Below are 19,795 nucleotides of genomic sequence, written 5' to 3'. Positions count from 1 at the left end.
CGTGGCACTTCCACCAATGGGAGCAGCTGCCGTGATCGCAGCTGCCAATGGGAGCGGCGGCCGTGACGGCAGCCGCCAATGGGAGCGGCGGCCGCGGGGCACGCTGGGAGGGCAGCGCCGAGCGGAAGGGACGCGCAGCGGAGCCGGGAGCGCCGCGATGCCGGACCGCGACAGTGAGTGTTGGGACAGGGGGCACGGACAGGGACAGGGACATGGGGCATTCCCGGACACCCCGCGGCCGCGGCACTTGTCCCGCGCGGGGCTGTCGCGGCGCTCGGGGCGGGGCCAGGCCCGGGCCCGGTGCGGGGGTCGGTGTAGGCCCAACTGGCGCTGGGGACCGCCGGGGACCCCGGCCCGGTGCAGGGACAGCCGTGCGGGGGACGGGCGCGGGACAGACCCTGCGGCAGCCCGAGGCTGCGCGGGGCTGAGCTCAGCGCGGGGCCGGCCCCGGGAGTGCGGCCGGCCGGGGTTTCGGGCTTTAGGAGGGTGCGGGGGCAGTCCCGGGGTGCGGGGCTCGGGACACGCTCGGGAGGGCCCTGAGACACCCCGAAGGCGCAGAGCCGCAGCGGCACCGAGAGCCCGTGTCCTGTGCGGGCGGGCGAGGCCGGCCCGGTGACAGCGGGCTGGGATCCAGGCGGGCGCTGATGCTGCCGTGGTTTCTGGGAGGGTGTGACGCTGTGCGGGCAGTGCCTGAGCTCTCTCTCTCTCCTGTCCATCAGATGAGCCCTTCTCCAACCCCCTGGCCCCCGAGGGCCACGATGTGGACGACTCGCACTCCTTCCACCAGTGAGTACAGCCCTGGGGCACTGAGGCACCCAGGCCCATTCCTCTGGGGAAGCTGGAGGTCACTGGCACAGTCCAGCCTTTGGGACTTCTCCCTGGGTACCTGGTGCCCATCTCGGTCACACAGGACCTGCTCCTCCTCCAGAGCTCTTTGGGAATGATGATTTCTGTTCCTTCCCTCCCTTGCAGGTCCAAGCTGACCAATGAAGACTTCAGGAAGCTTCTCATGACCCCGCGGGCTGCGCCAACATCTGCGCCACCCTCCAAATCTCGCCACCATGAGTGAGTAGGGCTCTGTTTCACACGTCCACGGGATAATCTGTGCCCAGCTGACCCTCTCCCCTGTATTCTGCAGGGGAATATCTACAGGGGCTTTTGGCAGTGAGTGTGGGAAGTGGAGAAGCAGCTGGGTCAGGGCTGTTGTAAGGAAAAGAGCTAGGCTTCGTGGCTGTTAAGACACTTTGTGCAGGAGGCAGATTTGGTTTGGTGAAAATCAGTCTTTTCCTTTCCACTCTCTGCTGACAGTGTAGAATTAGGGGGAAATGAAGGGTGAGAGACTGTTCTGTTCTATCTCTGAGCACCTCAGTGCTCTGCTGTGTCTGAGGGACTGTTCTGCCCACCTGTTGCCCATGTGGCTCTGCAGACTGTACATGTGTTTTTCACCCTTTTCCAGGATGCCCCGGGAGTACAATGAGGATGAAGATCCAGCTGCTCGCAGGAGGAAGAAGAAAAGGTAAGTGGGGGAAGAGATGCAATGGGACTTGTCATTATGCATCATGTCCTGTCAGTGGAAGCATTTCTGATTTGCTGTGCTCCCAAAGAGGGTCTTGAGTGGATTATTTAAGAGCTTTGGAGAAAAGCTCAGGCTGAGGAACTGTCACTACTTGTAGGAACATCTGTGGGAGGGCAGCAGTAGGATGGGGCTGAAGCTTCACCTCCAGAAGAAGCAGGAGAGGCCCTGTGGGTTTCTGGGAGAGCAGGGCAGTGGTGGTGCACTGATCACTGTGTGCTTTTGGGCATGTCTGCACAGCAGGACTGCACTGGACCCTTCCTTTTGGAAGGGAGGATGGAACTCCTCCTTAGCTGGCTTCAGTACAGCAGTTTCCTCCAGGCCTGCTGTGTCCCGTGGCACCCTAGTGTGTATCTGGGGAAGGGATGGGGAGCAGAATGGGTGTGTGGGGGGCCTCAGGGGCTGTTACCTGACCTCACAAACATGAGCAGGTCGCTCCTAACCCTGAGCTGTTTGCCACCCCCAGTTACTACGCCAAGCTGCGGCAGCAGGAGATCGAGCGCGAGAGGGAGCTGGCCGAGAAGTACCGGGATCGAGCCAAGGAGAGGAGAGATGGAGTGAACAAGGACTATGAGGAGACAGAGCTGATCAGCACCACTGCCAACTACAGGGCTGTGGGGCCCACGGCTGAGGCGTATGTGGGCTCTGCTGGGGCCTGGGCTGGCCAGGCTGATCCGGGGGCCTGGCCCTCACCTGGCTCTGGTCTCGTTGCACAGGGATAAATCTGCTGCGGAGAAGAGGAGACAGTTGATCCAGGAGTCCAAGTTCTTGGGTGGTGACATGGAGCACACTCACTTGGTGAAGGGTCTGGACTTTGCTCTGTTGCAGAAGGTGAGTGCAGATATCGCCGTGATGCTCTTGCCCTGTCCTCTGCCACAGACACGCAGGGTGGGTGCCACTGCTTGGCCTTGGCAGTGTGGATTTCCCTTCCCAGGATTTCCCTTCCTGGGAAGGGTTGCTGCAGGGCTGGGGATCTGATGGGGCTCACAGGTGGGCAGCAATGGCATGGGTTGGGCTGTAATGTGTGGATTTACTCTGCATCCAGGTACGGGCTGAGATTGCCAGCAAGGAGAAGGAAGAGGAGGAAATGATGGAGAAGCCCCAGAAAGAAACTAAGTGAGTGATTGAGTATTTTGCATTCCTGAGTGCAGATGCTTGCCAGAGAGTAGGATGCAGAGGAGCCATTCACTTGGCTCTAATACTTCTGGTTTCTGTTCCTGTTTAGGAAAGATGAAGATCCTGAGAACAAAATTGAATTTAAGACCCGCCTAGGTAAGACTGTGTTGATGTGGCTGTTCCCCACCTTGTCTGTGCTGTGAATGTGGGAGAAATCCTGGAGGGTGAACGGAGGAAGGAAAACCATTGGAGGAGGAGAGTCCTGAATTTGAGGACTGAAGGAAGTGTGTGCTTAGGAGGCGATTCTCATATTGCTGATAAATTAAACACGCTTCACTTTGGGCTTGTCCTCTGCTTTCCCACACTTTTCCCTCTGCCCAGGCCGCAACATTTACCGCATCCTGTTCAAGAACAAGACCTATGAGCGGAACGAGCTGTTCCTGCCGGGCAGGATGGCCTACGTGGTGGATCTGGATGATGAATATGCCGACACCGATATCCCCACCACGCTGATCCGCAGCAAGGCTGACTGCCCCACCATGGAGGTACCCAGTTGGCCTGCAGCCTGCTGCACCTCACTGCTCTGAGCTGGCCAGAGCAGGTTGCTCTGGGAGGGGTTCCCTCTCAAGGGAGTGGGATGCTTCCTCGTGGATTTCCCTTTCAGGCACAGACCACGCTGACCACCAACGACATTGTCATCAGCAAGCTCACACAGATCCTGTCCTACCTCAGGCAAGGCACCCGCAACAAGAAGCTCAAGAAGAAAGACAAAGGTAGGAGGTGAAAGGAGCAGGGTAATAGGATTTTAGTGCTTGGAGCATATCCCAAGGGAGTGGGATGTGTTTTGGTTTGTAGTATTGCCCTGTGCCATGAGGCAATGGGCTTGGAGAACAGTGATTTCCTTAGTGCTGTGGCCTGAAGGCAGGAGCACATTGGACAGGCTGCTGGGAAATTAGAGCTGTGAGCGCACCTCATGGTGGTCTGCTCTTTTTGATGAAGGCCCAGTTCCTTGGGGAAATGGCCCCTCTTGGGGAGGGACACAATGGCTTCCTGGAGGGGCTGGGTATGATGTGACATCCTCCAGGCTTGCCACTCCTGCACCTTGGACCCTGGACAAGGATGGGGAGCAGCACAGGGGGCAGAGTGGGTGACGTGCCTCTCACTGCTGCTGTGTCCTTGCAGGGAAGCTGGATGAGAAGAAGCCTCCTGAAGCTGATATGAAGTAAGTGCCTCCCTTCCCTCAGGCTATGGGGTCACAGCTCTGTCCCTTTGGGAATGGCTTTTTGGCCCAGCATATTTAGTTTGGAGCTGCTGGACCTGCAGTTTGTAGGACAAGGCTGAAGGCAAGCTTTGGATTTCAGGCTTGAGGCAGGTGAGGGCTCACTATTGCCCTGGACCACACAGCTCAGGTCCTGCAGCAGAAGGGAGCAGAGTACAGTGATATCTCTGACAGATGTGGAAACCATTTCCATATCTACTGTCCTTAGCTCTTGGTGCTGGTCCTGTGTGTTCCAGGTGACAAGGAGGTGGTTATGGCCTCTCTTCCTGCAGCACACGTAACTCCAGGCTCTTTTCCACTTGTAGCATCTTTGAAGACATTGGGGATTATGTGCCCTCCACTGCCAAGATGCCACGGGACAAGGAACGGGAGAGATACCGGGAGAGAGAGCGGGACCGGGAGCGAGACCGGGAGCGAGAGCGTGACAGGGACCGGGAGCGCGAGAGGGACAGGGAGCGGGACCGGGAGGAGGAGAAGAAGAGGCACAGCTACTTTGAGAAGCCCAAGGCTGATGATGAGGTGAGTCTCTGCTCCTGAAGGACTGTCCCACCTGAGATCTGCCCTTTGTGGGGTCAGGGGGCTTTGGGTATCTCTGGTTGTGCCTCTACACGTGGCAGTGTCAGCTCATGCTGAGCTCTGCCTGTCCCCAGGACTTGCTGGGTGGCTGGGTGCTTGTCCTGTCCCTCAGCAAGTGAGGCAGCACTGCACAGCCTGCTGGGTTTGTGGTTCAGCTCTGTGTGCTTGACACTGTCTCTCCCTCTTCTTTGCAGCCCACAGACATCGACAAAGGTGAGTCAAGTGGTGTGGGTACCTGAGAGGGTAGGACAAGGGGGAATGGCTTTAAGTAAAAAGAGGAGAGATGTAGACTAGATATTAGGAATTCTCTCTGTGAGGGTAGGGAGGCCCTGGCAGAGGTTGCCCAGAGAAATTGGGGCTGCCCTATTGCCACACTACGACACAAATTAACTCGCACACTCACACTAAGATCAAAAGAGCAAAAGAAAGTAACTTTCGTTTCTGACCTTGCAATATATAGAATTCCAAAAGTGACAGTGGATTTGAGGTTGAAATTGCTACCTCTCCAACCACACTGGTCAAACCAACAGTCCATCAATTCTCTCCTCTCACAAAGAAGAATGCAAAACAATCATTATTTACATGAACAGTGCATGAGAACTCCAGTAGAAATATGTAAACACCAAAAGGCATAGAAAACTTCTAAAAGAACTTTGAAACTTTTAAAAGAACAGGGTGACACCTTATCTCTGGAAGTGTTCAAGGCCAGGTTGGACAGGGCTTGGAGAAATCCAGGATAGTGGAAGGTGTCCCTGCCTATGGTGGGGAGTTGGAACAAGACAGGCTTCAAGATCCATTGAACACAAACTGTTGTAAGATTCCAGGTCTCCTGGGATCAGCTGACCCCATCAGTGCCAAACTGGTTTGCCCCTCCTCTTGAACCTTACGTGAGGCAGTTTATCCTACCTGTTACTGTGTCCCAAAGGGACTCTGCCCAGCCTGTGCTCTGCATTGAGCTGTTCTTCCTCCCAAATGTAACCTGCTGCTTTCTCTACCCCAGGACCTGGCTCAGCCAAGGAGCTCATCAAGTCCATCAATGAGAAGTTTGCTGGAGCTGCTGGCTGGGAGGGAACAGAGCCATATCCTTTACTGTCTGTCTGTGCCAGCCTGGCTGGCTGAGGGGCTGGGCTGACCTTGCAGGCACAAGCACGTCTGGGGGGCTGCCCTGCCTCACCTGGTAGCAGGGAAATGCTTCTCCCACACCAAACAAAAGCTCTGCACCCCCTGGTTTGGTTGTGTTGGGGCAGGAAGGGGTTTTCCAGCTGGCTGTACCCAGCTTGCAGCTGTAAGGCTCAGCTCATGTAGTGCTTTCCTTAACTGCTGCCACTTTGAAGAAGCCAGAAGACAAGAAGCAGCTGGGAGACTTCTTTGGCATGTCCAACAGCTATGCTGAGTGCTACCCTGCCACGTAAGGAGCAGCGGGAAGCTGTGGGGTGGGAGCAGGGCATGCCGAGGGGCTGCTGTTCTCTGGCAGCAAGAACTTGAACATCAGCCCCACTACTTGTTGGGGAGCAGGCTTGGCCTTGTCTGTGGCAAAAGCTGATTGGTGAAACCACCAAGCCCTTGGTTCAGCCTGTTCTTAGCTGCTCGCTGCTGTTAGTGGCTGCCTGGAGCCTGCTGCCCCTCAGAGCTAGGGGGAGGCTGAGGTGGCTGGGAATCTGCTGCATTCCCTGTTATCCATGTGGTTGTGAAGCTCTGGCCTCCCTCAGTGGAAGAGGAACATCTTTCAGCCTGCAGAATCATCCTGGAAGCATTTCCAACCTTGGATACCCTGTGATACAGGTCACCTGCTGGGCTTACAGCTGGGGCCACTTCCCTCTGGTCCAGGAACTAAGTGTGTTTGGTCCAAGGCCATGAGACTTGACTCCCACTAGCTCCAAGGTCCTGATCCATCTCATGGACCCACTCTGAGCCCTTTCCTTGCTTTTTTTCTCCCCAGAATGGATGATATGGCTGTGGACAGTGATGAGGAGGTGGACTACAGCAAAATGGATCAGGTATGTTGGCACCAGCCTTTAGGGGCAGCCAGCAAAATAGGCACCAGTGCCAGCTGAGAGGATCCCATGGGAAAGAAGCAGCATTGGAGCTGGCTGCTGAGTGAGCTGTGGGGTTTGCTGATCACCTCCTGTTGTGTCAGGGAGCAAACTGGTGTCACTGGCATTTGACCCAGAGTTGTTGACAGGCCTGCTACTCTGTTCTGACTTACTTCTTCCACAAAATCTGTCTGGAACTTTTTGGGGAGGGGATCTGGAGCTGAGGCCATTGATCTGAGGCTGGTGGGAGATGGAGCCTCGTGGCTGGGTGTGCAGGGCTGTGTGAGAAGCCCTCCCAGCAGCAGCTGAGTTCTTCTCTCCCTGCAGGGTAACAAGAAGGGGCCTCTGGGCCGCTGGGACTTCGACACGCAGGAGGAGTACAGCGAGTACATGAACAACAAAGAGGCTCTGCCCAAGTGAGTGCAGCCCTCAGGAAGGGCCGAGCGAGGGTTCTGGGTGGGATGGCCGTGCTGGCCAGGGCTGGGTGCTGGGGCAGCTTAAAGCAAGCTGGGGGCTCCCTTGTGAGAACCTGAGGAGGAGTGGTGGTCCTGGCCCTGGTGATTTGTTTTTGTTCTCAGTGTCACTCTTGAAGACTCCAGCCCAGGCACTGCTTTGGGAGGCTCAGGCCAGCTCTGGAGCTCGTGCTCGTGGCTGGGGAGATGTGTCCCTTCCTGTGGCAGGCTGTGGATCCCCTGTGAGTGCTGAGCCATGTCTTGCTCCTTCTCCAGGGCAGCCTTCCAGTACGGCATCAAGATGTCTGAGGGACGCAAGACGCGCCGCTTCAAGGAGACCAACGACAAGGCGGAGCTGGACCGGCAGTGGAAGAAGATCAGCGCGGTGAGTGCCCAGCTGGGCTGCACTGCTGTGCCAGGAGCTCCCACCCAGCCATGGCCAGCGTGTGTGAGAGCACCAGGGCTGGCTCTCTACCTGCTGGATTTGCTCCTTACAAGAGCATCAGCCAAGTACTTGGGGCTTCAGTATTGCAGAGGTGTCTGGAGCTCTATTTGGAACCGTTGTCCTGGGAGCAGCCCCAGTCTGGGGCCCTTTGCTCTGGGCTGTGCAGCAGATGAATGTGTCCAAAGCCATTAGTTTGGAGCCATCCAAAGGGGATTGTAGGGGACAGGACATGCCTAGTGGCTCTCTGTTTGCCAGCTGGCAGAGCTAGGGCTTGTCCTGGCAGGGTGAGCAGTATGGGATGGGCTGGGGAAGATGAGAACAAATGGTTTGTGGTGGCCAAGGAGCAAAAGGTAAACAGGCCCAGCTTCTCCAGCTGTAGCTCACCTCAGCTTGCTCTGGCCTGGCTGCAGCTCTCCCCAGGTGTATCTCGCACCCTCCAGCCCCTCTGCTAGCTGTGAGCAGCCAGATCCCCTGAGGGTAACAGGATTTTGTGCTTTCTCTTCAGATCATCGAGAAGAGGAAGAAGTTGGAGGCTGATGGGTAAGTACACTGGTCTTTGTTGCTCAGCTGCAGGGGCCCTGCTGGAGCCCCTCACGTTCTGTGGTGTGAAAGTGTGGATGTCAGTGCTGAGCTCTCTATGCAGGGGGGGTGGAGCTGCCTGCCCTGCATCTCTCACCACTCTCCTACCCCTCTCTCTCTCTCTTCCAGGGTTGAGGTGAAACGTCCCAAGTACTGATTTCTTCCTCCCTCTCCTGGAATCCTGGCCTGATGGGAGCTGCCTTCCTGGAGCGTGCTGGTGTGCTGTCCTTGCTCCACACACCGTCCACTCTCTGCTCAGGGCTGGGGGCTCTTCCCTCCATCTCTTCTTTGCTCTAGAGCCTGTGCTGTGTAAATGTTGTAACCTTAATAAAATCACATTAAATTTGTGTGTGAGCATCTGTTTGTGTGTGCAGAGATGAGGGGTCTGGGCACATTCTGGTCTCCTTCGGAGCAGCAGTGGTGCTACGACTCTTGGGTCTGACAGAGCAAACCGTGGCTCAGTGTAATTTATTGTGGGAGCCTTTTGGGCTGGGGGCAGCATCTGGATAAAATTAACAAGTCTATTTGGAAGCAATAATCCCAGCTATGCATTCTGTGCCTCAAGGCAGGGGGAAGAAATGGGACCCTGAGCTGGGGTGCAGCACGAACAATGACCTGAAGCAGAGGATGTGCAAGCTGCTCTAAGCGCTGGCAGAGGGCAGCTCTGTGTGTGTGTTGGGGCCAGCACCAGGCAAAGCTTGTTCCCTCAGGGCAGGGCCAGCAGCGAGCTGGGATGGCCCCTCGGGGCGGGGGCGCTGCTGGTGCTCCCTGGCTGGGCTGGGGTCTCCAGGGGGATCCTGCTGGCCCCAGACCCTACAAGGGGTGGAAGTGGCACCTGGTCCGTGGCTCCTGGGATCAGAGAGAGGAGATGACGGTGTCAATTAGGGAGCCTGTGGGGCTCCCAGCGGTGAAGCCCTAAAGAACAGGAAGCCATGAGCCGGCGGGCAGCGACCTGGTGAGATGTGGCCACGGCCGCCCGCGGGTCGGAGCCCCGCACGCTGGAGCCCCGGGCCGGCGCCGCTCCCGGGCCGGGCTGTGCCGGGTAAACAGGGGCGGGGATGTGCAGATGAGAGGCGTGGCCGTGCAAAGCAGCAGGGCGCCATGGCGGCCGCCATGGAGGAGGTGAGCACGCGTGGGGCCGCGGAGCCCGGAGCCGGCGGCCCCGGTCCCACGGCCCCGCTCCCCCCAGGAGCCCCAGCAGTCCCCGGAGCCGGCGGCGCGGGAGCCGCGAGTGCGGGACGCCCCCGAGGACATTTGTCTGGAGGCCACGGCCAACGCCATCGCGCTGCACCCGGCGCGGCCGCTGCTGGCCGCGGGGGACGTGGACGGCGATGTGTACCTGTGAGTGGGGCCGGGGCTGCGGCGGGCGTCCCGGCTCTGGGGCTCCCCGGCCGCCCGCGGGGTCCCAGCCAGCACTCCCGGTGCCGGCAGGTACTCGTACTCCTGCACCGAGGGCGAGAACCGGCAGCTCTGGTCCTCGGGACATCACCTCAAGTCGTGCCGGGACGTGGCGTTCTCCCAGGACGGGCAGAGTGAGTGCGGGGACGTGGGGTGGCAGCGGGGGACGCCGGGCGGGGGCACTAACGCGGCTCTCCAGAGCTTTTCACTGTGTCCAAGGATAAGTCCATCCACATTCTGACAGCGGAGGAGGGACGGCTGGAAACACGCTTCCCCAAGGCCCACGAGTAAGTCCGTGCAGGCGACTCATTCTGGGCACAAGGGCTGGGCTGTCCCCTTCCCTCCCGCGGCAGGACCACACAGCCCTGGGCCTGCTCCGGGAGCCGTGACCGTGGGGCCGGGGTCTCTGCAGATCGGCCCTCAACTGCGTGCTGCCCATCGACCACCACATCTTTGCCACGGGCGACGACGGCGGGGCAGTGAAGGTGTGGGACCTGCGCAGGGGCAGTGCCATCCTGGAGGCACGGCAGCAGGAGGAGTACATCAGTGCCATGACAGTGGATGGCAACGGCAAGATCCTACTGACAGCCAGGTACCAGAGGGGCTTCGTGGCCTTGGGGTCGGGTTCCCCATGTCCATTCATGGCTGCAGTGCCCTGTGCCATGTCCCTTCCACCTCCCACAGTGGTGATGGCACCCTGGGCGTCTTCAACGTGAAGCGACGGCGCTTTGAGCTGGTCTCGGAGCCGCAGAACGGCGACCTGACGTCTGTGGTGCTGATGAAGGTTGGCACTGCTCCCCAGCGTGGAGCAGGATCCCACAGCTCCCTGTCCTCGCTCTGAGTTTTTTGTTCTGCCTGTATCTCACTGCCCTCCCTCGTGCCTAGAGGGGGAGGAAGGTGGCGTGTGGCTCCAGCGAAGGCACCATCTACCTCTTCAACTGGGACGGCTTCGGGGCCGCCAGCGACCGCTTTGCGCTCAGGGCAGAGACCATTGACTGCATGGTGCCCGTCACGGACAGCATCGTGTGCGTGGGGTCCCTGGACGGAGTCATCAGGTCAGGGGGTGCGGTGGGGAGGGGGTGAGGGGGAACGGAGAGCGATGGGATGGGTGTGGGATCAGGTGTGGGATCAGGTGGGACCGTGGGGGTGGGATGGGGTAGGGAGGGGAGGGTGGTGGGATAGGAAGGGGAGAAGAGTGGGCTGGAGATGGGGTGGGATGGGGAGGGGGTGAGGTAGGGAATTGAGGGTGGGATGGGATGGGGAGGAATGGGAAGGGGTGCAAGTGAGGGGCTGTGGGATGGGATCAGCCTTGCCAGGACACGGGACGGGAGGGCAGAGGGCGTCCCGGCCCTCAGCGCCCCGTGCCCGCCCAGGGCGGTGAACGTGCTGCCGAACCGCGTGCTGGGCTGCGTGGGGCAGCACCTGGGCGAGCCCATCGAGCAGCTGGCCCTGGCCGCGGACGGGAAGCTCCTGGCCAGCAGCGGCCACGACCAGAAGGTGAAGTTCTGGGACGTGTCGGCGCTCGGCTCCATGGTGGTCGATGACTACCGCCGGAAGAAGAAGAAGGGCGGGCCGCTGCGCGCCCTCAGCAGCAAGGCGCTGGGCAGCGGCGAGGATTTCTTCGCCGACCTGCGGGACGAGCCCGAGCCGGCGGCGGAGGGCGGCGACAGCGGCGACAGCGACAGCGACTGAGCGGCCCCTCAGCGCCGCCGCCCCGCCCGGCGCGGGGGCGGGGCTCTGCGCGTCCCCTCGCGGGGCGCGGCCAATCAGAGCCGCAGCCCCAGAGAGTGCCCGCCCACGGGGCGTGGCCTCGCTGCAATGCTACCGCTGTCGGTGGGCAGGACGCTGGCGTTCTGATTGGCTCCTAGGGCTGCCACTCAAGCTCGGCTGTGGGCGCGCTCTTAAAGGGGCAGCGCGTGTCGGAGCGGGTGGGGGTCTGGTCGGGGACAGCGGCTGTGGGGGCGGCGGGGGTGTCCCGGACGGGGGGACAGGCTGGGGGTGGAGAGGCTGAGGGGCTGCCGGAGACACCGCAGGGAGCAGCGGGCTGGCGCACATGGCTGGGGCGAGGGGAACCGTGCGGGGTCCGTGAGGGACGGGGCTGGGGGCTCTGGTCACTGCGTGGGTGAGGGGGAACCGCTGAGGGTCCCTGGGGTGGGCGATGCAGGGATGGGGGACAGGGCTGGGGGTCCCTGGGGGGGATGCAGTGCTGGGGGTAATGCTGGGGTTTGCTGGTGTATTTGGGGGTCCCTTGGGTTGTTTTGGGATGGGGAGGCAGGGCAGTTCTCAGGAGGGGTGAGGGAGGGGGTGACATGGGGTTCTGGGGTGCCTGGCCAGGACAGACAGGTTCATCGCTTCCCTGCCTTGCTGTCCCAGCAGATCAACTACCTGTTGTTAATTAATTAAGACTTTAGCTCTGTTAGAAATAAACCCAGTGCCTTTCTCTTCCCAGTGCCTTGTGCTGATGGTTTGGCTCATCCTCATGAGGCACAGACTTGCAGTGTGCCTCAGGAAGGACACGCAGACTTGCAGGGAGTGCAAGAAAGAACCTAAAGATTGCACCCCAAGATTCTTGGAGGATCCTGGGGATCTCCAAAAGGAACAGGGATGGGACTTGGGTGCTGCCAGACTTGGTGGGCCCAGCTGTGCATCACAGTGTATCTTGAGTGGGGAGGGGGACAGGGATCCCTCCCAGGCTGGGGATGAGCAGAGTGGGCAGCAGGGTCTGGAACAGCATCTGGCAGGGCCAGATGCTGCGGCCACGGCCCCTGCAGGAGCCCCTGCACCTGCTGGGGAACGGGGCAGGTCTGGTGCAGTTCCACCAGCATTCCTACTCCTGGCTGTGGCAAACATCCCCCACTGCATTCCCAGCACTGCCTGGGAGCCCTTGGAGCACCAACTGCAGCCCCCAGGTGCTGCTGGCCCAGGGGTTTGTGCTGCACCTGCGGGGCCAGAGACATGGTCAGAGACATTCGTGGTGCTGGGGATGTCTACCCACCATCTATGAAACTCAGAGACGCCTGGAGAGCATAAAGGGGTGTCCTGGTTTGAATGACAGGTGTCTGCTATGGAAGGCAGGAGCCTCCCTTGGAGTGGTTTTTGTCCCTTAGCAACAAAAAATGGGGGAAGATTTCTAAGACAAGAGAAAACCAAAAGGAAAAACCCCAACCTCCCCAACAAGGTGCTACCAAATATCCCAGAGGACCACCAAGAGACAATGGGGAGGACATCAGGAGGCACTCAGAGGAGCCTGGGGGGTATCAAAAGCTGGTCAGAAAGAGACGAGTGATTAGAAGAGAACAAAGATCAAGGTGTTAGGGAACACTGCTTCCCGCACAATGGGCCCACCAGGCTCTAAAACTCAAAATCCTACCCTGTCCCTTCCCCTGCCTATCCGGGTGTGTGGGGAGAGCACTGAGATGCACTGGCCAGGCAGGGAGCTGAGGATGCAGGAGGAAAAGATGACATGACCCAGCTGGTGCTTTCCACAACTCTTTAATCCTAAAAGAACAACGTGTGGCCAGACCTGCCACTCCTGAGGAATCATTCATGGGCAGCTGCCAACTCCACAGCTGCTTCCTCACAACAAACAGGTTGCAGGCACTCCTCTCCCCACACAGCAGCTCCACCAGCCCAAAGAACGTCTGTGACCACTGGGACACGCCCTGTGTGTGGCCTTGTCCTCCCCTAAGGCTCCTCCTCAGGAAACAGGAATGCCAGTGGAGGAATTCCTTCCATCACACTGGCATCCAGTGCTGGCAGCCCTCCCAAGAGCTGCTGCTTCTCCAGGATCTGCCCCTCCAACGCAACACAAACCAACTTAACATAAGCCAAACTTGGCAGGAAAACCAACAACCCAAAACCAGAACGAACTCAAGGGCTGCCCGGGGACAGGGTGGCTGCCGTGGACAGCAGCCTCGTCCTCCAGAGCCAGCTCACAAAACCGATGCAAAGAACTCCAAGGAAAGCTGGAACAGGGTGGGAGCCCAGCGGGGCTCAGGCTCAGTCGTGGCTCCAGCAGTTCAGCTGCCTACTTCAGCTGGTCCCCTGCAGTGGAGAAAGAAGGGTCAGGCTCTGCCCTCACCCCCAAGCCCCCTCCTCTTGCATCCTGTGCTTCCAAACACAGATGCCAGCCTCAGCTCAGAGCCGACAGCGCTTCAGCCCTGCCAGCCAGCCTGGGTCCCTCCCTGCCCCACAAGTGCCACAGTTCCACCCTCCCAGCAGACACTTCCAGACTTTGGGAAAGGCAGGAGCTGGCTGTGCAAGGACTCACCAAGCACCTGGAGAACGCACAGGGCTGCCACCACCTTGGCCTTCTCGTGCTCGCTCTGGCCCTGCCTGTCTGGTGAGACCCATATGAAGCCATCGATGGGCACATGGGACCCCTGGATGGCTACTCGGTACCAGAACTGCTGCCACCCGCTGGGGTTCACCTGGACACACTTGGTCATGAACAGGTGATGCTTCCAGCCCAGCGTGTTCAGGCACTCCAGCATGTTCTGCAGTGTCAGAGTCAGGGGCACTGCTGGGCTCTCACCTCCCTGCACACAGCTGAACGATGGCTCCTCCTTACAAAGCTGCAGCTTCTGCTTCAGCTGGGGGTCCAGCCAGTCCACCCTCATCTTTGCATCCCCAATCCTCAGGTTTCCTAGGAGACAGGAGATGCTCACCTACTCTCCAGCACTATCCTATACCATCCCATCCTCTCACATCCATCCCATCCCTTCCCGTCCCATCACATCCTGTCCCATGCCACCCTGTCCTGTCCCGTCCCAGTGATCTCCATGATTTTAGGGGCAGCTCGAATTTAGGGCCAAGGCGAACAGATTGCAAAGCCAAATACTCCTAAGCTGGGGCAGAAATGGGTACAAACCAAGACTTTGGAGGTCCTGGTTGGATGTCTGGGAATTGTGTCCCATCAGGGCATTGAAGTCATGGGACAGGGCTCAGAGGGATTGAGCAGCTCCATCAGGAGTGTTTAAGGGACACTGAGGGGTTGGGCTGCTCCACTGGAAAGGTTTAATAACTTGGTTAATGCTCTGGGTGCCCTGAGCTGGTGATGCTCCTGCTGTGAGCAAGCAGCTTCCTGGAGACCTCCAGCAGCCCCTTCACCCTACCTCCAGTAGGAGGTTGGAAATTCCAGTTGGAAATCAGGGCTGCACCAGGGGCAGCTGGCATCCCACAGGACACAGGGATAGTGCAAAGGGTGTCTCAAGGCTGAAGTCACCTTGCAGCCAAGTCTGGAGGTGGGAAGACCAGCCCAAGCAGCATCCCTCAGCACCACTGACCTTCCATCAGGGCTTTCTTGGCCAGGGCAGCAGCCTCGTGCGACCTGTACTTCAGCACAGCGAGCTTGCCCTGCTTCTGGGAGGGGCTGGTGTGCAGGGTGACACTGCGGATCCCCTCAGTGACCGTCTGCAGCGTGGCCTCCAGCTCCCGCAGCCTCACCGAGGCGCCCAGGCCGTTGACGACGAGCTCGCGCTTCTGCATGCTCCAGCACACCACGATGGCGCAGCCCTGGCGCAGCTGGAAGCGGTGGAAGGCGGCGATGGCGCTCTGGGCGTCCTGCCGGGAGCCGTACCTGGCGTAGGCGAAGCCCCGGTTGAGCCCGCTGAAGGTCATCATGAGGCGGAACTCGTAGAGCTTCCCCGCGCTCTCGAACAGCGGGATCAGCGTGTTCTCGTAGATGTCCTGCGGCAGCCGGGCGATGTACACCTCGGTGCCGGCCGGTGGCGGGCCGCCCACCCAGCCTGCGGGGACACGGGGAGCACTGTCGGAACTCAAAATGCCCCTCAGACATTTTTGGGTGTTCCAGATCCCACTCAGAAGCATTTGAGACCCTGGCAGGCAGCTGGAAACAACTGTGATTTTGGGTTTGAGCCATGGAATGATTTACCAACCTTGCAGGAAGAACAAGAAGTCACAAAAGCTTAGATATTATAGTAGAAGTAGTCAAAAAGTAAAGGGAAGAATTTTTGAGTGCTGTACAGGGGGGTTTTAAGTCTCGTACACGGATACAGGGGGGTTTTGGTTTTGTACATGGGGGTCAGGGGTTTTAAGATGGAGGGATTTGGGCTTGCCCTGTTCTCCCTCTTTCTTCTTCCTTACCTCCATGTTCTTGGTGATGTTGGCACTTACAGATTGGTTTAGAGTAGAAAAGCACCATTTAATATAGGTAATAGGCATTGGGGAAAAACTATAAACATGTAACACGTAATGTACCATATAAAAGCAGCAGCAGCCCTGGCGGGGAGAGAAGCAGTCGGGAGTCAGAGAGGATGTCAGGGTGTGTGTGTGCCTCTGCCTGAGCTCTGAGCAAACCACAGCAGCCCCAGAAGAAAATCTTTTCGATAACTTGCAATAAACTGCCTTGAGACCGAACAAGAGGCTGCTGAGTTTTCCTTGGAAGCACGGGTTGGAGGAGAGATTTTTCCACCACACGGAGCCACCCCCGACCCAGGGTGAGCTCCGGCAAGCACAGCCAGCCCCTCCCGGGCCGCGCTCTCCTGGCGTACCTGGGGGCGGCCCGCCGTAGCGCCTCTGCCCGTTGATCTGCACCAGCTTGATGCCCGTCTCCTTCTCCCAGGCGAGCAGGGCCATCTTACTGGCCTTGTTGATTCCGTTGCTCCATGTCTGAAGGAGAAGATGGTGGTGATTGTGTGAGCAAAGAGCTTTCAGCTGAAGAAGGTGCCACGGAGAGCCAGACAGAGTAATGACACTCAAACCAATATGGCTAGATGTCATCCTCCTCTACTGTCTCTAATTTATTAATCTTTTATACCTTTATCGTCTTACAAAACACAACAGCTAATTAACATTCATTGGTTAATGTAATATGATTACATAGACATGTCACTTATTGATTGGCTGTTATACTACAAGCATCTGATCAGGTTATAGTACGTGACAGTTTTTCAGCATCCAGCACTGATTAGTTTGTTTGTACAAAGCTTATTGTCTTTTCAAGGATGTCCTAAATACTTTAACTAAAGTAAGTGTAGTCTGCAGGCTAGGGTTGTCCAGTTCCTGCAAAGGAATAGCATCTAGGACAGCATGTCCTTGTTCCACAAGAAATTCCTCTACATTCAGCCTCCCAGCTGGGAGCATCCCAACCCCATGAGGGAACTGCAAGATCCACTGCTGGCCAGCACGTGAGGGGCAAATGAACCCCTCTGCTCTCAGGGAACCTGAGGAGCCTCCCAACACTCCCATCCCAAGGACTGTCCAAGTCTGCTCCGTGTGACACAAAGTCCAGCAACTCTGTTAGAGCCCAAAGTCAGCAACAGTTTCCTAAAGCCCTGCAAGGGCTTGGAAAGCCAAAACACAGGCAGCAGATGGCTTTGTGCTGCAAGAGGGAGCTGGGGCATAGAGCCAAGGTGGCCCATTGCATCGTGACAGCTTTAAAGTGAAAAACAGTGGGTTACATTGAATATTGGGAAGAAAATCATTCCTGTGAAGGTGGTGAGGCCCTGGCACAGGCTGTCCAGGGAAGCTGTGGCTGTCTCTGGATCCCTGGAAGTGCCCAAGGCCAGGTCAAATGTGGCTTGGAGCCACCTGGGATAGTGGAAGGTTGCCTGCCAGTACAGAAGAGATATTAAAGAGAAACAAGAACTGACAACTGAACTGGAAAGCAGGAAATAGCTGAGTTATTATTACTGTTCTTGAAAATAGAACAGCTGCAGAGACAGTTACAGGAGGACAGAAAGAAAAGCAAAAGTTGAAGGAAAAAGTTTAGCTAATGCTCATGTGGGCTCCAAGTGCTCCTGACATTGTGCAGATTAGAAAATGAACTGCACCTCCCAAAGATTGGCCAAATCCTTGGCCTTGTTACAAAATGAGATGAAATTAGAAAAGACACAGCCTTTAATGAACAATTGTCCAGGAGTGCTACCGAAATTTTAGAACACGGGGAAATCCTCACCTGTGCAACACTAATTGCATGCATGTTTGGTACCACTACAAAATTCACTTCACCCCACATGTCAGTAATATGGGTGAGATGTGGGATAGAGTAATTTTCATGGTGATTCCAAAAATTCTACGTGTAATGTCGGACTAATTGACCATTCCCAAGAACTAGGATTTACAGGTTGTCCACTGAGAAAACAGAGGTGGAAAGAATTATATAATCAAGCATTATTTTCAAGAATTCCAAACATTGCAATTCTCCTCCCCTGGGGCAAAGGTGAAAGAAACCCCTTACTAAAGTTTTTTAAAAAAATTAAAAGCTGTGTAATTTGGAACTGGAGCAGTACACCCCATGATCCTGTCACAGGATGGGGTTTTATCGAGCATGGCACCTAAATGTAATTAGCTTCAAAATGGTCCTGACCAAGGGCACCTTCACTGAGTATCTTGACTGCATTTCAGGAGACAGAACAGAGATATTCTGAATGGGAAAAGGGACTTTTATCTCTAGTCTGATCAGTGAAAGGAGCTCACATTTTCCATAAAAATAGGTACAATGGGCCAAAAAGGCAGAATTCAATGGGTTTTTCACACCCCATATTATCGCTGCCAAATGGAAGCACAGAATGGGCTAATGGCCCATTGAAAAAGAGCCCGAAGCCACACAAGACTGAGGGGGATACTCAGAGTAAATAATCGCTGTGCCTCGAGTGTGCATTTTATGCAAACCCTGAATGAGGAGCTCCACCTTCCATTCAAGGGGAAGTCTGGCAGCTTTACAGTCAGGACAACGTGTTCTGGTAAAAGTAACACAAAACAGTGCCTGAGATTAACTAAACCTCGGGGTACATTCTCTCGGGAATCTATGGATAACAGAGCTACAAAAAAGTACAAAACAGAATTAGAGCATCGTGGCTTTCCCCTGCTTTTAATGGGATTATAACCTGTCCGGGCAAACCCTGACGAGACTTGTATTATTTCACTTTTTCAGAAAATGATACTGGGAATAATGCCAGCATGTCTCCACTGAAAATCAGGTTATCCATTGAAGTGCTGTTTATTCGCCTCACAGATGGAATCAGCACCAGAATGAACCAGACTGAGCACATAAATCGCCGAATCTGACCCACCGGATGGAAACCTTCACCTTCTCCATCTCTGATGGTCACTGTGCTAATGGCTGAAACCATGCTTAAGGCTGAATGCATTTCAACGACCATTGCTGATGAATAAGCCATAATTGTACAAATTTAGGAGCTCAGCCTAAAAACATGCATTTGGCAGAGGGAAATATAACCGTAATATGTGAAGCACAACTTTTAACAAAAAAAGGCGGAAATTAATTTACTCAACTTCCAATATTGACACAAAATATGAAAGGGAAGTTTTGGTGGAGAGACAATGTATCCACAGCTGTGAGTAATGCATACTGGCCCAACAAAAACGAATTTAAACCTCACAATGAGTTCCACTACTTCCCGGGCTCCTGGGAAACCTTGTCTTCACAAATTTCTAAAATTGGACGCTATGTCGTCAAATACACCGGCCAAAACAAGTGCTATTTAATCCCTCATGTTCCTCGGAGCAGTGGAATTATCAATGCAGGTTAATATCTGCCATTAAAGCTGCCGTTTCTGCCCAGTCCCTGTGCACGGTGGCCGGCAGGGTGGCATGGCTGGATCCCGATCCCTCCACAACCACCGTGGGGAGAGTCAGAGCTGTCCTGGGGACAGAACTGGCAGCACTAAGAACCACGGGTGCTGGAGTCCTAGCAAACAAAATAAACTCAGTAACAAGTGATTTATACTAACTAAAAGGTCCGTTTCGACCTTCCTTATCAGCACTAGGAACCGGCCAATGGCCCCTACCAGATACCTCAACGGGAAAGTATCTAGAGAAAAAATCACCAGCTAATAGGGATAAATAGTGATAAAAGATCACCAGTTAAGAGTGAACGCTACCAGGTGGTGGCACCTCACCTCCTCCAAGGGGTTACATCTTTCAAAAAAACTAAAAACGAACCTCGGCCGAAAGTGGGGATCCCCACCGGGGAAACACGTGCTCAAAGCGGGATGAAAGACCAGCCCCATTCCCTCCTCACAGCCTCGTGGCCGGCCCGTGGCTCCCGCGACGGGTCCCAGCTCAGGAGCCGGCCCGGGCGGTGCCCGGGCTGCGTGGAGAGGCAGGACCCGCTCTCCTCGCACAGCCCCCGCTGCTAACGGGGCTCAGACCCCGGCCCCGGCTGGCCCCGCGGGCCGGGGGCAGCGCTGGCCGCGCTCCCAGGCGGGCCCGGGGCTCGGAGCCCCGCGGGGAGCGGGCCCGGGGCTCGGAGCCCCGCGGGGAGCCTCACCTTGTGGTCCATCGCCGCCGCTCCCGCCGCGCCTTTCCCGCCGTTCTGCGCGTCCCGCGGGCCGGGGGGACGGGGCCAGCACCGCCCCG

General features: G+C 56.8%; 3 protein-coding genes across 3 annotated transcripts; 2 read left to right on the top strand and 1 right to left on the bottom strand.

Annotated features, from left to right (window-relative positions):
* The first annotated feature begins 59 nt into the window (after nucleotides 1-59).
* IK (IK cytokine) lies at nucleotides 60-8,400 on the top strand. Its single transcript, XM_021531897.3, has 20 exons — nucleotides 60-173; nucleotides 720-786; nucleotides 973-1,065; nucleotides 1,457-1,516; nucleotides 2,040-2,207; nucleotides 2,290-2,404; nucleotides 2,619-2,689; nucleotides 2,799-2,845; nucleotides 3,071-3,234; nucleotides 3,354-3,462; nucleotides 3,872-3,911; nucleotides 4,274-4,487; nucleotides 4,739-4,757; nucleotides 5,545-5,623; nucleotides 5,872-5,952; nucleotides 6,484-6,541; nucleotides 6,905-6,993; nucleotides 7,306-7,414; nucleotides 7,980-8,014; nucleotides 8,183-8,400. Exons 1-20 carry the CDS (start codon nucleotides 158-160, stop codon nucleotides 8,208-8,210), a joined length of 1,662 nt encoding a protein of 553 aa, XP_021387572.1. The 5' UTR covers nucleotides 60-157; the 3' UTR covers nucleotides 8,211-8,400.
* A 754-nt stretch (nucleotides 8,401-9,154) lies between these two features.
* WDR55 (WD repeat domain 55) lies at nucleotides 9,155-11,314 on the top strand. The gene is made up of 8 exons (XM_021531896.3): nucleotides 9,155-9,175; nucleotides 9,243-9,394; nucleotides 9,485-9,585; nucleotides 9,651-9,738; nucleotides 9,864-10,043; nucleotides 10,136-10,235; nucleotides 10,337-10,506; nucleotides 10,825-11,314. The coding sequence occupies exons 1-8, from the start codon at nucleotides 9,155-9,157 to the stop codon at nucleotides 11,141-11,143; spliced, it is 1,131 nt and encodes a 376-aa protein (XP_021387571.2). The 3' UTR covers nucleotides 11,144-11,314.
* Nucleotide 11,315: 1 nt separating this feature from the next.
* DND1 (DND microRNA-mediated repression inhibitor 1) lies at nucleotides 11,316-19,795 on the bottom strand (the record flags this gene model as incomplete). Its single annotated transcript, XM_077786740.1, is given in 6 exon segments — nucleotides 11,316-11,565; nucleotides 13,685-14,096; nucleotides 14,737-15,198; nucleotides 15,964-16,081; nucleotides 19,707-19,760; nucleotides 19,763-19,795. Coding segments are annotated over 6 exon segments (1,329 nt in total), but the record flags the coding sequence as incomplete, so codon positions are not given.

Source organism: Lonchura striata, chromosome 15, assembly GCF_046129695.1.
Source record: "Lonchura striata isolate bLonStr1 chromosome 15, bLonStr1.mat, whole genome shotgun sequence".
Lineage (NCBI taxonomy): Eukaryota > Metazoa > Chordata > Aves > Passeriformes > Estrildidae > Lonchura > Lonchura striata.
The sequence above is the reverse complement of the archived record's forward strand: the minus strand, read 5'-3'. Positions and strand labels throughout refer to the sequence as shown.

Bases quoted from the DNA above. Each gene is read 5' to 3' on its own strand.
- IK (XM_021531897.3), top strand. The intron at 2,846-3,070 runs GTAAGACTGTGT...CCCTCTGCCCAG, and splicing joins TGAATTTAAGACCCGCCTAG to GCCGCAACATTTACCGCATC. The intron at 3,463-3,871 runs GTAGGAGGTGAA...GTGTCCTTGCAG, and splicing joins GCTCAAGAAGAAAGACAAAG to GGAAGCTGGATGAGAAGAAG.
- WDR55 (XM_021531896.3), top strand. From the start codon at position 9,155: ATGGCGGCCGCCATGGAGGAG. The intron at 9,395-9,484 runs GTGAGTGGGGCC...CGGTGCCGGCAG, and splicing joins GTGGACGGCGATGTGTACCT to GTACTCGTACTCCTGCACCG. The intron at 9,586-9,650 runs GTGAGTGCGGGG...GCGGCTCTCCAG, and splicing joins GTTCTCCCAGGACGGGCAGA to AGCTTTTCACTGTGTCCAAG.